At 55.8% G+C, this 15,801-nt stretch overlaps 1 protein-coding gene across 10 annotated transcripts in view; it reads right to left on the reverse strand.

Annotated features, from left to right (window-relative positions):
- CCDC33 (coiled-coil domain containing 33) overlaps positions 1–15,801 on the reverse strand; it is a 90,127-nt gene extending 74,326 nt beyond the window's left edge. For 7 of the 10 annotated variants that reach the window (XM_042988406.1, XM_015538668.2, XM_042988403.1 and 4 more), the window contains exons 1-2: positions 15,376–15,801; positions 9,993–10,156 (exon numbers count right to left, since the gene is read on the reverse strand). In XM_042988406.1, the coding sequence (XP_042844340.1) occupies positions 9,993–10,156; positions 15,376–15,396 (185 nt within the window). In that variant the 5' untranslated portion in view covers positions 15,397–15,801. Of the gene's footprint in view, positions 1–9,992; positions 10,157–14,587; positions 14,678–15,375 lie in introns of those variants that run through there. The other 3 variants (XM_042988404.1, XM_042988405.1, XM_042988407.1) reach the window with 3 other exon arrangements.

Raw genomic sequence — 15,801 nt, forward strand, 5'->3', positions numbered from 1 at the left:
GCCCCTAGGGTATCAGGGGGAAAGGGAGGACCCTAATTTGGATCTGTTCTGGCTGCAGGGGTCCTGGCTAGGCAGGACCCGGAATCCTGGAAGACCAGAAGGATGTTCCCAGAAGCCCCAAGGAAGGAGATGCTTGGGCAGAATGAAGATGGACGAAGGGCAGAACCTTTACATAGATGGATGGCAGAACAAGAGGCCTTGTAATCTTTTGACCGGGTCCTCTACAACCCTATCACTTGCTCACCTGGGAAACTTAGAGGCAGGTGAGGAAACAGGTTCAGACTAAGATTCCTTAAGGCCAGATGCCCAGTGTGTCATGACTGGACCCCATTCTGTCCTGAGAAGGCAGCGCAGTTCCCCTCTACTTGCACTCTCCATGTCAGCCTCTGGGTCAGGAAGGCCAGCCTCCCCATCCCCCAGAAGTCTGAGGCAGCCAGACTCCCAGGCATGGACCTCCTTCCATCCCTGGAGGGCACAAAAAAAAACAATGACCTGTCCCCTGCCCAGGTCTCCAGCCTTATGCAACAGGGGTAGAATGGGAGAGTTGGCCCCTGCAGAGGTGGTCACCTGAATGGGGTGGTCAAAGGTGGGGTTCTGGGGTTTGTGACCCTGCCTGGGCCGGACTGGGGAGGCAAGGTTTCCTGGAGGATGCAGGGCTTGAACAGACAGAGATGAGAACTTTTCCAATCGGAGGATAGAGCCTGAGGCTTTGAGGAGCCGTGAACAGGTCTGGGGAGGGCATGGCTGGCTGACCCAGGGTCAGTGTGTTGGGACGTGGGTTGGGGTAGCAGAGACAACAGGGAGGCTTGTGGTCCTCCCTGACCTCGTGCCTTTTCCAGCCCTCTTCTCTCCACACCCATGTGCATTGTCCTCTGAGGCCAGACAGGAAGGAGGAGAAAGCCCTGCCTTCTTACCTCTGGCCTTGGCCAGGCTCCCCTGGGATTGCTGGGCAAGAAGGCTTCCTCAAAAGAGGAGCTAAGACCCCAGGCAGGAATGTCTGGTCTGAAGCTCCTTTCTCTCCCCCTCCCACTGTACCAGACAATAGCCCATCACCATCAACATCCCCCCTCCATGTGTGCCCCCCACCCAGCCCCCAGTACAGCTGGTTCTTGTGGATTGTGAGCTCTTGGGAGGCTGCCACTTGAGGCATAAGAAGGGCTGTTATTCTCAGCAAAGCAATGGCTCTCATCCTGGGTTTCATTTATTAATTGGACTCTAATGAACCATCACTAATTGCTGATGGTGCTACACCACTACAGGTGGGCCTCGATTTAAGGAACAACTGACTCTGGAGCACTGGAGGCCAGCCAACTCCCCGTCCACATGGGCATGGCTGCTCCCCCCCTCCCCCCACTGTACCTTCCCACAGGGGGCGGGTGCTGCCCGGGAAATCAGAAACGAGCACTCAGGTAGAGGGAAAATTCTTTCTACAAAACAAGAATTCTGCTCCTCACTTTCCTACCCATACTTCATCTGAAATTATCCCATTGTTCTCAGGGGAGCCCCTCAGGGTCAACCACGCACCCCTCTCCATGCTCAGGGAGGCAGCAGGGCAGGGGGATTCGGTCCATACGACCCAGGGCAAAACCTCACCCCACAGAATTTTGTGATGGGTGCAAAGCCAGACTCAAGCTCCAGTCTGTTGGGCATGGTCATACCCTGCATCCTCTCCCAGGGAGGATTTCCTGGTTTTCTAGGGAAAACTTTTCTCTCCATGGAAGCAGGAGGTGGTGCATGGGCAAGTGTTATCTGCCAGCCTCTGGAGTGTCCAGCTGCGGTCTACCCTGTGGCCTTGCTTGGCGAGGGGCCCGGAGAAACATCTTAGGAAGAGGGGAGAGGGTACAGCTGGCTAGGAAATACCATGGCCCTACGGGATGAAATGATAGTCCCTTGGCAAGGTATAGGCCTGGGTGAAACAGCCCTGGGAGGTCTCTCCATGACTTGAGATCCTTCTTGATCACTCTGAACACCCCCTCTCTGAGTATCAACTTCTCATGGATGTAGCCTTAGCGCAGGAGGAATGTGGACAGACCTATAGGTGAACTTCCCAACCTCAGGAGAATGACCTGAATCACTCTCATTCTTGTCTCTGGCCTAACTTGCATGGTGTATGGTCCACATTCTGAGTCTGGAATCTCAGACATAGAGCCCTGCCTCCTGCCCCCTTCCCAAGAGACCAGCCTTCCCGAGGGGCCCAAATACCCAAGTGCTGGCTGGGGTCTGGAGCCTGCTCAGTCGCCCTCTGCCTTGGGAGACTGTGGGCAAAGGACAAGTGGGTATTATCTGTTTAGTACCCCCCCACACACACACACACATATGCTAGGTGAGCCCCTCAAGGGCTTGTCTTGTCACTGCTGAAGCTGTTTCCAGTTCCCACCTAGGCACAGTGGGACCCAGCAAGTGTTTACTGAATGGGGGAAGATGTGGAAGAACCTTCCTTTCCTCTCCAGCTCTGCTAGGCCAGGCCCCTGGCCCAGACTGCTGGGAACCTGCTCTAATCTGGGGCAGCTTCTCAGTACTGCCTCAGAAGCAGCTGTTGGCCTGGGACGAGGGTTCAGATCTCAAGTTCTAAGCCCAAAGTACATCCTCAAAGGGAGGGAAGCAGAGCCCAGCTGCGCGGACTGGGCTCCCCAAAGGCCCTGGGGCCCCAGGGCCAGATCCTGGGTCTGGTTTTCCTGCCACACTGACATCCTAAGGGCCCCCAGTCACAGTCACAGGCTGGCCCCAAGCCCTGCTTCTCCAACACCCCCAGGGCACCCTAGCATGTACACGGCACTTTCCACAGGCCCCAGAGCTGCCCGAAAGTCAGGCAACGGGTGACAGGGAGGGAGACACAGGACAATCAACCTCTCTCCCTACTCAGGGCCAGCAAATCTGCCCCTACCTTTGTTTGGGGGCAGCCACCGCCTGCCCTCCCCAGGGATAAAACCCCACAGCCTCCTGAGCATTTCTGGGCCAGTCATGCTGAAGGCCGGAGAGAGTGGCTTAGTGTTCAGGCTCACAGGCTGTGGGTTTGAGTCTCAGCCTTACCGACTGCGTGGGCTCATCCTTTAAACATCTCTGAGCTCATGACAGTGTTCCATATCTCACAGGCCTCTGGATGGATGGTGAGCCCCAGGGGGGCAGCGGGGGAAGGGGACGAGAAGGCCAGTTTGGGAAGGCCGAGTCTGAAGTGGAGTATACATCGGCTGGTGGGTCCATGGGGCTGCAGGGCAGGAGAGAGGACTGGGCTGGAGCTAGACATTCCTGGACCTTCAGGACGGGGCTTGGGGGTAGCCTGGGATGAGGGGGATCTTAAGGGAGTGGGGGGGGAATGAGAGACCCAGGGAGATGCCAAGGACTAAACAGGGAGCACCAACATTGACCAGGTATAGGGTGAAAGATCCCACAGAGGAGTGGCCAGAGAGAAGAGGGAATCAAAGGAGGCTCGTCCTGGAAGTGAAGCAAGAGGGGGCTTCAGGAAGGGGGGTGTGCCTCTGAGACACATATAGAGAGTGGGTCCCCACGGGGAGGCCCCTGGGAGAAGAGGACAGCTGGCCAAGTTGGAGGCTGAGTCTGAATGGGTGGAGGGATCAGGGAGGAGAAGATGCGAGGCCCAGAGATTCAGCTGCGTAGAGGTGTTTGGTCTGTGTGTAGAAACTGGCTAATTTTACACAACAATGTGGATTTCTGACTTCTCATGAAAAACAGAGACAGCCCACAACCCAAGCCTACAGTCCTCCACGGCAGGAACCTGAGGGGCTGACTGGGGGCTGCTTCCCCGAAGGAGCCCTGCGCTCTTGACTTGGTCTCACACACCCGGCCGCTTTCAGCATCTGTGGAGCCGGCTCCTCAGGCCTGAAGGCACGGACTTTGCTGCCCCCGGTGCCCCTCCCTCTGATGGAAGCTCACTGCGTGTAGGGAGACAGCACAAGGGCAGGAGGAGCTGAACTGGACCCCAAGCCCCAGTTCCCTGTCCAGTAGCCTGCCTCCCTCTTTGATGGATGCCAGACCATGCAGCATCTGACCTGGAAGCCTGAGGTGGGAAGCAAGGGACACAGAAGCCAGTCAAAGCCCCGAGGGGGGACCCCACTTCCTGGCCATCTGTGATGCCCCGGAGGCAGGGGTGGGGGAAGGAGGGGCCCTGTCAGCAGCTTTGCCCGTGCTTAGAAATAAGCAGCCGAGACAGCCTGTGTGTTATACAATGAGGACACCAGGAAAGCTCCCCACCGGCCTGCCTCGTTGCCTGAAATCTCCCCATTAAAACTTGCTTCTCTTGGTAAGCATTGGCCTCTTGGGCTGCCCTCCAGGATTCCAGTGCCTCTGCAGAAGAGCTCATGCTTTTTGGGTCTGAATAAGTGTTTCGGGCATGAGAAGGACCTCAGGGGCCCTGCATGGCGGTGATAGGGGAACATCTGGAAAGATCCTTATGGCTTCAGTCTGGCTTGCGGGGGTGGGGGATGGTCTCAGGCAACCCTCCCCTTTTAACCACTGACACCAGCTGTGTTTACAGCTCTGGGATACAAGGCCGTTCTCACTGAACAAAAATTCTGAGGCTCTGAGCCTCAAGGGACTGACATCATTTGGAGAAGGTGTGGAGAGGTCTGGCCATACCATAGGCTGGGGACTCTGCAGGGGAGATAAGACCCGAGATTCTCAGGCCTCTCCAGGGCCTTCTCCCCCATGCTGTGCCTTTTCCCACAAGCATCCTGCTGGAAGGGAAGGAACCTTGGCCTCTACCAGAGGGAGTCACTAGTGGCCAAACAGGGACACTTATCTTTTCTGCTCCATTCTTACTGGCCAACCAGACAAGTCCCTTCACTTCCCTGGGTCTTGACCTCTTTGGCCATCACATGCGGCTAATGCAACCTGCCTGCCAGGGCTGCTGTATTAGAGCCAGGGTGCAGAAGAACCGAGCTCTGCGTGAGCTCAGCGTGGGCCACCATCAGCAAATGGGGGCTGCTTTTTTCCTGGCGCTGTCCCATGCTCACTGTCACTGTGTGTATTTTTGTTATTTTTGCTGAGCCCATCCCTCTGGCTGCTGAGACAAGCTCACGGGTCACCTATGAGTCATGCCAGGCCTCCACCCACTCTGCCCAAATCCCTGCCCTCTGGAGCCTTTGGCCAAGGCTCACAGCCAGGCGGGGGGAAAGTGTGGGCAATCCACATCCCAGGAAGGGTCTTCAGACTGCTCACTGGATCTTCTCTGGAAGTCTGGGTTAGGACCCTGAGGCCAACACCCCTTCTGGGAGGGGCAGCCACTGCGTGAGGATCAAGTCAGGGAGTGAGGTTGAAAAAGCTTTTAGATTTTGGAATCCTGGATCCTGGCTTGGGTATGCACTATAGTTCTGTGACTCTGGCCACCTCACAGCAATATGCTGAGCCCTTAGTGACCTCATCTGCAAAATGGGGATAATATTTTACCTAGCTCAAAGGACTAAGTGATGATTAAATCATGGGAAACACATATATACCACACACACACGTACACACACATGGACAAACACACGTATTCCTAGCATATTTGCCAAGTACATGGTAGGCACTTGGTAAATATGACCTTTAACCTTCTCCTACCAGGACCTTACACAATTGTCCTACTTTCAGTACTTTCTCCAATTAGTCACTAGGGTCAGAGCTCCGTCTGTGGCCAGGGTAGGGGCCCAGTGTGTGATTAGGGCTCAGTCTATGACCGGAGTCAGGGCTCAGCGTATGACCAAGGTCAGTCTCAGTCTGGGACCAGGGTCAGGGCTCTCAGGCTCACCCAAGAAAACCAAAGATCCTCCAAATATGACTCACTGGCTCTGACCTGTGCTCTGCCCCGCCCACTGTGGCTCCGGCCAAGCCTTCCCCCACGTGCACAGAGGAAGCAGCCCTTCCCCTCCCGGTCCTGGCTCCAGCCCTGTTCCTTAGCTCTGGGCAGCAGGCGGTCAGAGCAGCCACTGCCAACTGGCAACCCAGCCACCAATCCTTTGGCCGAGGGTTAGAACCCCACAGGATGTCTCCTGGCTGGCCCCTTCCCCAGACCCTGCCTGTGAGGGCACCCCCCCCACCTGTCAGGGCCACTGTCTTCCTGGTCCCTGTTGGGCTCTGACTGGCAGGTCTCTCTGTGCCAGGCCAGGAGGCAGGTGTTGGGCACTGCTCAGGCTCAGATCGGTCAGGGGAGACCTGGGGCCCGGGCACTGGCCCAGCAGACCTGGACTTGGAATCTGTCTTGCATGTACAGCTGGGGCTCTTGTTGTCTCTTAAGAACGGACACTATTTCCCAGGCCAGAGCACGAATCAGCTTGGCAAGCCTTGAAACAGCACAGAGACCAGAATGGACATCCTGGCCACGGGAAGACTAAGACTCAGAGAGGGACAGGGACTACCCTGTCAGGGGCAGTGAGCCAGATTCTGGGGTTTCCTGATCCCATTCTCGCTTTTCTCCACTGCCCCACCGCTTTCTTCTGACAGATCTTCCATGCCCACCGTGGGCACTGGGGGTAACCTTTACTCTGTGTCATACTTTACATCTGTCAGCATCTCCTACTGGCTCCCCATCCCTACAGCCCTCTGAGGCAGCTTCCTAGGAGAGGCATTTGAGCAATGAGAGGACAAGGAACCTTCCCAAAGTCACAGAGCAAGCTAGAAATGGGGCCGGATTCATTCAACAGTTATTGACAGCCTCCTATGCTCCGGGTGCTGCGTTAAATAGTAGGGATAGAATGGGGAGCAATACAGACCTGGTGGTCACTTGTTGAACTAGAGGGCCACTATGGGGGTAGGTTCGAGGAAGAGTAAGCCAGGAATCCCATGAAAGCACATCAAACTTGTGACACCAGCTGTGACACTGCAGAAGTAAAAAGTCCCAGGGAGGCGTGGAATGTAGGAAACTTTGGCCTGGTCTGGGAGGTCAGGGGGGACCTCCTGGAGGAGGTGATTTAGCTGGGATCCAAAGAGGGGAGGGGAAGGGAGAATGTTCTGGGGGAGGGATCCTGAAAGGCCTAGGGAGGGAGGAAACAGGGTCTGCTCGGAGAACTGAGAGATAGACACGTGGTACAGCTGGAGCGAAGAAAGGGAGATGGGAGTCATGCTGCTGGGGATCTGGAGGGGGCCGCAAGGACCCAACCTTGCTGGGTCTAGAATCCTCTTTACCCTGGGAGCAGTGAGAACCCTTGGGGTTTGAAGATGGGTAAGATCAGATGTGCTAAGAAGAGAAAAGTGCAGAAGCTTAAGGTGGGGCGAGCCGGCAGAGAGAAGCAGCCAGATTTCAGATACAGGAGACACATTTACAGACTCAGGGATGGAGTGGGGGTGGGGGGGACGTTGGGGTGGGGGGAGGAACATGACTACTGGCAGCAGGATGAGGATGTTATGCAGACAGTACAGAGGAAGAGGAGCGACCAAGGGTTGAAACCTGGGACAGGCCAGCATCTGGAAAGATGAGATGCCCAGCGGACGTAATGGGGTCAAGCACAGCCGTCATTTTAGAGAAAGCTATTTTGGAGGAGTATAGGGGTCAGACTGGAAGCAGGTCAATGGCTCAGATGGAAAGAGTTGGAACCACAAGATGAGCCATGTGGACTTCTTGATCTGGGTCAATCATGGCGAGAGGTGTGCTCTATTATATTAGATTGGCTTGAGGCTGGAGCCTGCACAGGAGTGAAGTGACCAAGCCCCCAGCTAGGGAGTCCCCATCATTAGAACTGAGTTCTCTTCAGCTCCCCACTCATGGGCTGAATGAGTAAATGACTCCGGGGTACTCTTAGGCCTGTGCTTTAACTCCTACTCCACCATTGTCCCCGCAGGTCGGCCTGCTGGGGATGCAACAGACCCAGAGAGAGGGCGGAACTAGGCAGGGACAGGAAGCCCCAGAGGTGAGACCCCTAGGGATGGCAGAGAGCAGGAGGCTCAGCCAGGAGACCAAGCCGAGGGCACCAGAAACACAGGCATGAGAATGATGAGAAAAAGTGTTTTGAAAGACTATGGAAGATCAATATCATTAATATATATTAAATATAAACCCTATCTATTTTAAGCATTGCAATATTCATCGTGAGAGGAAGGAAAGCTTCGGGGGACTGGCTTCTCATGCCTGTGGTCTGCTTTGTTAATGGCGTACGTGGAATCAGACATCCAGGGCACATCAGATTCTTCCCAGGGCTTCTGGCTTCTGAGGGTCTGGGTCGTCCCTTTGGGGTTCCTGCCTGGGGCTGGGGGCTCGCTGTGAAAGCCTCTTTCAGGTTCCTGACAGCTGGGCCTTCCTTCTCAGAAGCCCTCCCTTCTGCTGTCATTTGCATCTCATTAGCACCCCCGGGGCTGGTGGCGGCTCAGCCGCCAGGAGCCCTGGAACGCCCCGGCCCCGGGACTCGGGGCCGCAGGCTCCGCCGGGCTCTGCTCCCTGCCCTCTCCCTGGGTGGAGATGGGTGCAGCCATGCGCTCTCCCCGCCGCCCCCACACCCCTCACCCAGGCTCCGGCCGGCTGGGCTCCCGCCGCGCGTTCCCATGGCAACCGGGTGAAGGCGAGGGTCGCGGTGCCCTCCGCAGAGCAACGCGGCGCCCCGCTCCCCGCCCCGCCGCCCAGGCTGGCTTGGTGATAGGCAGGGCCTCAATCTCCCGAGATGATCGGCGATAATTGGTTTATGGAAATAGCTGAGGGGAGAAGGCGAGCTCCCTGCCAAGCCCACTCTCTGCCACCTGTCCCTCCTCACGGCGGAAATGGAGTTGGGGGAGGGGAGGGCCGAGGAGCTGGGTGGGTGGGTGGAAATGGGCCTTTTGAGACAAGCCAAGTGTCCCACCTGTTGGTCTCCAGCACACCATCTACCCTCCTTTCAACTGTGTGGAGGTGCGGGGGTTGTTGTCATAGCTACTGGCTGGCTGTCTCCGTGGCTCCTTGATCCCTAAGTCAGGCGCTCAGGCCCAGGCTGGGCGCATTGTGGGGGAAATGGAAGACCTGGGATGTGTCCTCTGGAGCCCCAGTTTGGGGAACAGAAGAACAGCCCATAACTGTATTTATGTGAAGTGTGTCAGATCAGAGTTGCCATTGCTGTGCAGCTCCAGAGAGGAGAGCTCAACTCTGGTGGCTGCCTGGAGGAGGAGGCAGTCAAGAATAAGGCTTTGAAGGTGGGATTTCAGCAGGTGTTGGGTGAGGGCTGGGGCAGGCACTCCCCCAAAGGACATGTGGGCAAAAGCCTGAGGCAGGCACTGAACTGGAATTAGTAGAGGAGGGGAGGTGTAGAGTAGCTTGTGGGGAGGCCCTCGTGGCTCCCACTCTTTACAGAGGGGCTCAGGGATGACAAGCTTGGCGGAGGGGTTACTGTGCAGTGCTTCACAACCAAGATTGAACGGATGTCCGACCTCCGTACGGAAGGTTGGCCGGATGGACACCCTGTCACCCCCTGATGCCCTCCTGGGAGAAGTGAGGCCCACAGCGTGGGCAGCAGATGGCGTGGCAGGCCTCACTCGGCCACCGGGCTGGGAGAAGCGTGCAGCCTGATTGCAGCTGGCTGACGGGGGACGTGGGGTGCATTAAAGGACCAGAACTAGGGAAGTCCCTAAGATAGAAATGACCTGAGAAGTGGGGGGGGGGGGCAAGGAGGAAGATGGCTGTGAGGACCTACCCCAGAATAGGGCATGGGGGAATGGGGCACCCAGAGTCCCGGAGAGGCAGGCTCAGGCCTTCTTCCTTTGACCACCACCCCACTCCGAGCCCAGCCCAGGCTTCTGTATCCAGGGGCCCTGCCTCCCTGAGGTCAAACTGTGGCCAAGCCCTGCCCAGCTGGCTGTGGGATCAAGGAGTGGCTCTTCCTTCCTTCCCCAGTCCTGGTGAACAGCTTCCCACGCAGCAGGGAAGATGTCAGGCCTCACACGCACAGAGCCTCCAGCCCCTGTGTGATTCACACTTGGCTTTCCCCTCTGGGTATCACGGTCCCCTCCCCCAACCTTTGGTTGCTCACATTCCAAATATCCGTCCACTGATTTCTGCTCACAGCCCGGCACCAGCCCCTGCCCCTACTCCCGGCACCACTTACACTACCACGTATGGCCACGGCTCAGAGCCATCCTTGCAGGTGGGTAGGTTGGTGGCCCCATGGATAGTGACCATGATGGTCTCCTTATTAGGGGGAGACAGGTGGCTGGTGACAGATTCCACACTCTGTGAGGTGTTCAGGGGCTCCTCTGGGCTCTCAGTGACCTGTGGAGAGAGCCAGGGCTGAGTGGCTTCTTGCCGGTGGTCCCCTGCCCTTACTGCCTCCTTAGAACTCCAGTCCCTCACCGATCCCCTCCCCACCAAGTTCCTTTCCCTTTGTCATCCCCCACCCCCACCCAGTTTGGAACTATAGGGCACTTGCCTTTGACCCCATCTTCTCCCTACCTCTGTCCCACACCCCACGTCTGCCCCAGTCCGTGATCGCTTCCTGCGGAGGGAGACAGGCCTTCATCTCTCAAGTCCAGTCTCACTGCTAAAACCTTTGCTTTTGTGGGTGCCCTTGCCTCTAATTCCTAAATCCCACCTGCAGCTGGCCTTCTCCCTCGGTCTCTCCTGTAACCTCAGCCCAGTCCATCTGTCACCTTAGGTCCTTCCTGTGCACAGCCCCTTACAGTTTACAAAGTTCATCCACATCCATGGAGTCACCCAAGGCATTAATGAAAAGGAACAAACGTGTCTGTCCCAGATGCCCCTCTCTCTTCTCCCCAGAGAACCCTGCACCAGGAAGGAGTGGCACCTGCCTGCACATGGCGCCCCCTAGGCTGGCTGCCCCAAGCGGACACACATGTGGGAGCTCACCAGCTCACCAGCTTGTGACTCAGGGCCTGAAGGACCATGGTATTCAGTGAGAGCTGCTGAGAGGAGACAGAAGCAGCGGCCGGGCAATCAGGAAAGGCTGCTGGGAAGAGGAGGACCTGAAGGGTTGGGACCTTTTATCTAGAAAGTTTGCATGAGGCACCTGGGTGGCTCAGTCGGTTGGGTGTCCGACTTTGGCTCAGGTGATGATCTCACAGTGGTGAGTTCGAGCCCTGTGTCAGGCTCTGTGCTGACAGCTCAGAGCCTGGAGCCTGCTTCAGATTCTGTGTCGCTTCCTCTCTGCCCCTCCTCTGCTTGTGTTCCCTCTCTCTCTCAAAAATAAGCATTAAAAAAAAAAAAATAGCAAGTTCAGTCTGTCAGACCCTGACAGGGGGCAGGCCCTGGTAGGGGGATCTCCTGGCTCAGTCCTGATGAGCACCGAGCATCAGCAGAGCTGGGTTTAAACCAGCTCTGCTCCTCAACACCATGGACCCGAAGCCCCGTCATGCTGAGAGTCAGTTTCCCCAATGGGACAATGTGGGCTTGGACCAGCCTGTTTGGAAGCTGCCCTGCTTCCTGTGTGAGGGCCCCAGTTCCCCACAGATTGTCTGCTCCCACCTTGAGCCTGGGGGTTCTGGGCGCAGTGGCTCCTGGCTCTCAGAAGCCTCTGGGCAGAGGGAAAGGGAAGGGCCTGAGGACTTTGACGCCTCTTAACGTCATTCCGTTCTGATGACAGTGGCGGGGTGAACATTACATGAGCCCTGACAGCATGGCCTGCCAGCCCTGCCTTCAAACCATGTCTAGGGGGCCCCTGGGTGGCTCAGTCCGTTAAGTGTCCAACTTTGGCTCAGGTCATGATCTCAGGGTTCATGAGTTCGAGCCCCACATCTGGCTCTGCGCTGACAGCTCGGAGCCTGCTTAGGATCCTCGCCTCCCTCTCTCTCTGCCCCTCCTCCACTCGCGTGCACTCTCTCTCTCAAAAATAAACATTAAAAAAAAAAAAAAAAACAAACTCATGAAACCATGTCCAGAATCTGACCCCTTCTGCATGCCTGACTGTTTCCTTTCTGGCACTCCCTCTACCCTGCCCATCTCACAGAGCAGCCAGAGTGATCCTTTACAGATTTCAATCAGACCAGAACTGTCACTGCTCGAAACAGCGGCTCCCTGTTTCCTTCAGAGCTTCGCTGGTCTGTTAGGACCTACACACTCTGGCCCAGGAAACTGACCTCGCCTCATGCCCCTGGGCGTCTTGCCCACTGGCTCCAGCCCCGCTGGCCTCTGGGTGGTTTCTTGCACATCCCAAGCTGGCTCCCACCTTCAAGCCTTTGTCTGGGTAGGTCCCTCTTCCCCTGTATGTCCATCCCTGTGGCTTGTTCCCTCACTTCCTACAGATCTGATGTTATCACAAAGGCCTTCTTGGTACAATCTGTGGTCCTTGACTAACAAGATGACTAATTAGGAGGTGAGAAACCCCCAGCCCCAGAAGTGCCAGCTCTACAGAGAGACCCCTCCTTCTGCCTGAGGAAGGCCCCCTCCGCAGGACCCAGGGGGGGCCTATCACCATCTGCAGAGGTGTTGAGAGTTATCCTTCCCCCTCTCCCCCTCTCCCCTGCCAGGCCATGATGGGAGGTGCCCCCCGTAACCCACTCCACTCTCCATCAGGCTTAGTCTTCTGGTTTAGTGCCAGGGGAGCAAGACCAGCGACCTGGAGTGTCCAGAAATGTAGGTTTCAGTCCAGGTCTGCCCTAACTCCCAGTGGGGTCTTACTTTTCCCACCTGGTCAGTGGGGATATCTGGAATGGTTTTGTAATCTTCCCTGTGGAAGGCCTAAGGTTCTGCAGTGAGGTCAGGAGAGGTGACTAACGTGTCTCTCCATCACCCTGATGCCCAGGAGAAGCCCAAGATGGTGGCCCCCTCCCCCTTGTTTCTGTGGGGGTACCGGGCCTGTCCCCAGCCTCCTATGGCCCCCAGAAGTGAGGACCCAGCATCACAGCCCAACCAGTGATTCTGCAGACCAGGCCCATGAGTTGTGTCCTCTCTCTGTCCCCTACTGCCTCTATGCCTCCCCTTGTGGGACAGCCTTCTGGGAAATACAGCTTCCAGGAGGCTGGACAAAAACTGCTCGTGCTTCACTTCTGGGCATGAGGCCAGCTGCCAGGCTGGCGCCTCCTGGTGAGGGCCGCAGGCATGTGCCGCTGGGCAGGCTGGGCCCAGGGCCAGGGAGGCCTGGAGCAGGGACTGTGGGCCAACCTCTCAGCCTTCCCCTTCCTTCCTTCCTACCTCTGGAAGGACAATCTGCAGGCTTCCCTCGGAGCTGTGTCTGCATCAGGACCAAAGTCCCCCCTCACCCGGACTCAGGTTCCCCAGCTGTATCTTAAGGGCTTTGAGTTAAAAAATGGCCCTTCATGTTCCTTCTAGTTTCAGCATCTAAACTTGCTTGGGAGTTACAATGGCCACTGGAGGGCCCTCTCCTAGGTGGGGAATCAGGCTCAGGGAGACCAAAGCTCTTGTGTCTGGGCCCTCGGCTTTGCTAGCGGGCAGAAGTGGGATGGGGTCTGTGTCTCCACCTTGTGAGGTCTCTGCTCTGCCCTGTTAGTGTTTTCTGGACATGCCGAGCTTTCTCTGGGCCACAGCGTATACGGCCTCGGGCTCATGACCCAAGTAGCCAGTACTTGTTAGTAAGTACTAGCCATGGGAGTTGTGGCGTTTGGACAAGGAAAGACTCTTTCGAAGATGCCGCAAACATCAGAAATCATGAAGAAAAGATTGATCGCTCGGATTACATTAACAATCCATACCAACTTCTACAATAGCCTCCAATTCACCACAGTCCAGAGAAAAAACCAATAGGAGAAAATATCTGCAATATATATAAAGGGATGAATACCCCCAATACACAGAGATCTGGAAGCATCACCACGATAAAAAAGACATGAATAGAAGCTTCACAAAAGAGGAAATAGGAATATGTAATACTATATGCACACAATATGAACATTCTTATAGGAGATTCTACCCAGTCGTTAAAAATGTTCCACAAGGGGCGCCTGGGTGGCTCAGTCGGTTAAGCATCCGACTTCAGCTCAGGTCACGATCTCACGGTCCGTGAGTTCGAGCCCCGCGTCGGGCTCTGGGCTGATGGCTCAGAGCCTGGAGCCTGCTTCCCATTCTGTGTCTCCCTCTCTCTCTGCCCCTTCCCCATTCATGCTCTGTCTCTGTCTGTCTCAAAAATAAATAAACGTTAAAAAAAAATGTTCCACAAAATTATGAATTAAACAAAACAAATCCGGGGCACCTGGGTGGCTCAGTTGGTTAAGCGTCTCGCTTTGGTTTCAGTTCAGGTCATGATCTCATGGTTCGTGAGTTCAAATCCCAAGTCGGGCTCTGCGCTGACAGTGCGGAGCCTGCTCGGGATTCTCTCTCCCTCTCTCACTGCCCCTCCCCCGCTTGCACACACTCTCTCTCTCACACACTCTCTTTTTAAATAAGCATTTAAAAAAATAAATCAAACAAATCCATTTCCTTCTCAGGGCTCCTACGAATGCTCCTTGGATCCCCAAACCCAGCTTGGGTGGGCGGGTGGGAATGAGCTTCAGGACCAGCTGGCAGCTTAAGGCCTCTAGGTCAGGCCAGCCTGGTGCCTGGTCCTGAGTGTGTGACATTCAAGAAAGTAGCTTAAAGGGTAGAGTCAAGGGGAGGAGCCAGCTGTGGGTAGAGAACACCAGGAACCCCAGACACCAAAGTCAAGGGTAATAAAGTAGAAGCCACAGTGGGCCACCTGTAGCTATTTGGTTTGAGTCTAACAGCAAGAGAGGGTGTTCCCAAGTTAGCAAGTACCTGGTGCCTTTGGTCTTAGCTCATTCTGCCACCCCAGTCGGTACTTGGCACAGTCGAGGACATAGGCTCAGCCTTGCCAGTCAGCAGGAGACAAGGGAGGCCTCATATTGAACTGTCTGCATTTCACCACTCAGAGATTTTAGTCCCCTCCTGGCAAGGTCTTGCTGTTCTGTCACAGATATTTATTAAGCACCTACTATGTGTCAGGCACTGTTCTGAATTCTGGGGATACAGCAGTGATCAAAACCAACAAGAAGCCCTTCTTTCTAGGAGTTGGAGCATCTGCGGCCTGGGGCAGGGGTCTGGGCCAGGGCTGGAAGGGTGGAGGATGGTGGAGGTAGAGCATTGGCAGTCCCAGGACATCAGTGTGGGAATCTCCTAGAAGATCCTGGAGGGGGATGGTTGAGCCATCTCAGTAGGGTCTCTGCGCCTTTGTGACAACACAGCAAAAACTCCTTTCCAGGCTATGCGGGGGCAGGGGTACTATACCCATTCAAGCCACATTTTTCTCTGGGTCATGGGGATACAAGACAGAAGCAACCAGGTAAGGGTACCAGGAGCTGATAACACCTGCAAGCACACCGAATTCAGATCCCACGTGGCCCCAGAGTACAGCATGCCTAACTTGGAAGAACACCGAGAGACCACCTCGCTCTCCATTTCACGGCTGTGAAAACTGGGACCCAGATAAGGGAAGCTTTTGTCATGATTTAGGAGCAAATAAAGCAAGAGACTTTGAAGGAGAGATGAGCTCGTACAGATGAATGACCCCTGCCCCTAGCCCTCACCTTTTTCTTTTTCCGTCCCATCCTCTTGGGGGCAGGAGTGTTTGGCCTTGTTTAACAATCTTGGGGACCAGTACCTGATATTGGTGGCTGACCAGGCACTGGCCCTGCCCAGCTGGCCTGGGCACCGTGGAGTCTTGGGGCTTGGCAAACAGTATAGAGCGTCAGTGTTGTCTCGGGTTGGGGGGGCATACGCTGGCTCTGGGAGCTAGATGGGGGGAAACAGTGGGGGGTTGGAGATGGCGAGGTGGGGGGCAGCCTGGAACTTTCTCAGAAGTGAGACATTCTTGGAGTGGAGGTGTCCTCAGGGCTCTGGGCTGTGACCAGCTGGGTAGGGGTCAGCAACGGAAACAATCAGCTCTTTGTACCCCCAGGAAGGTAAAGACAGGGGTGGGTGGCCCTTTCTCTGCCAAGACCTGGAAAAGCTGT

Source organism: Panthera tigris, chromosome B3 (genome assembly GCF_018350195.1).
Source record: "Panthera tigris isolate Pti1 chromosome B3, P.tigris_Pti1_mat1.1, whole genome shotgun sequence".
In the NCBI taxonomy this organism is placed as follows: Eukaryota; Metazoa; Chordata; class Mammalia; order Carnivora; family Felidae; genus Panthera; species Panthera tigris.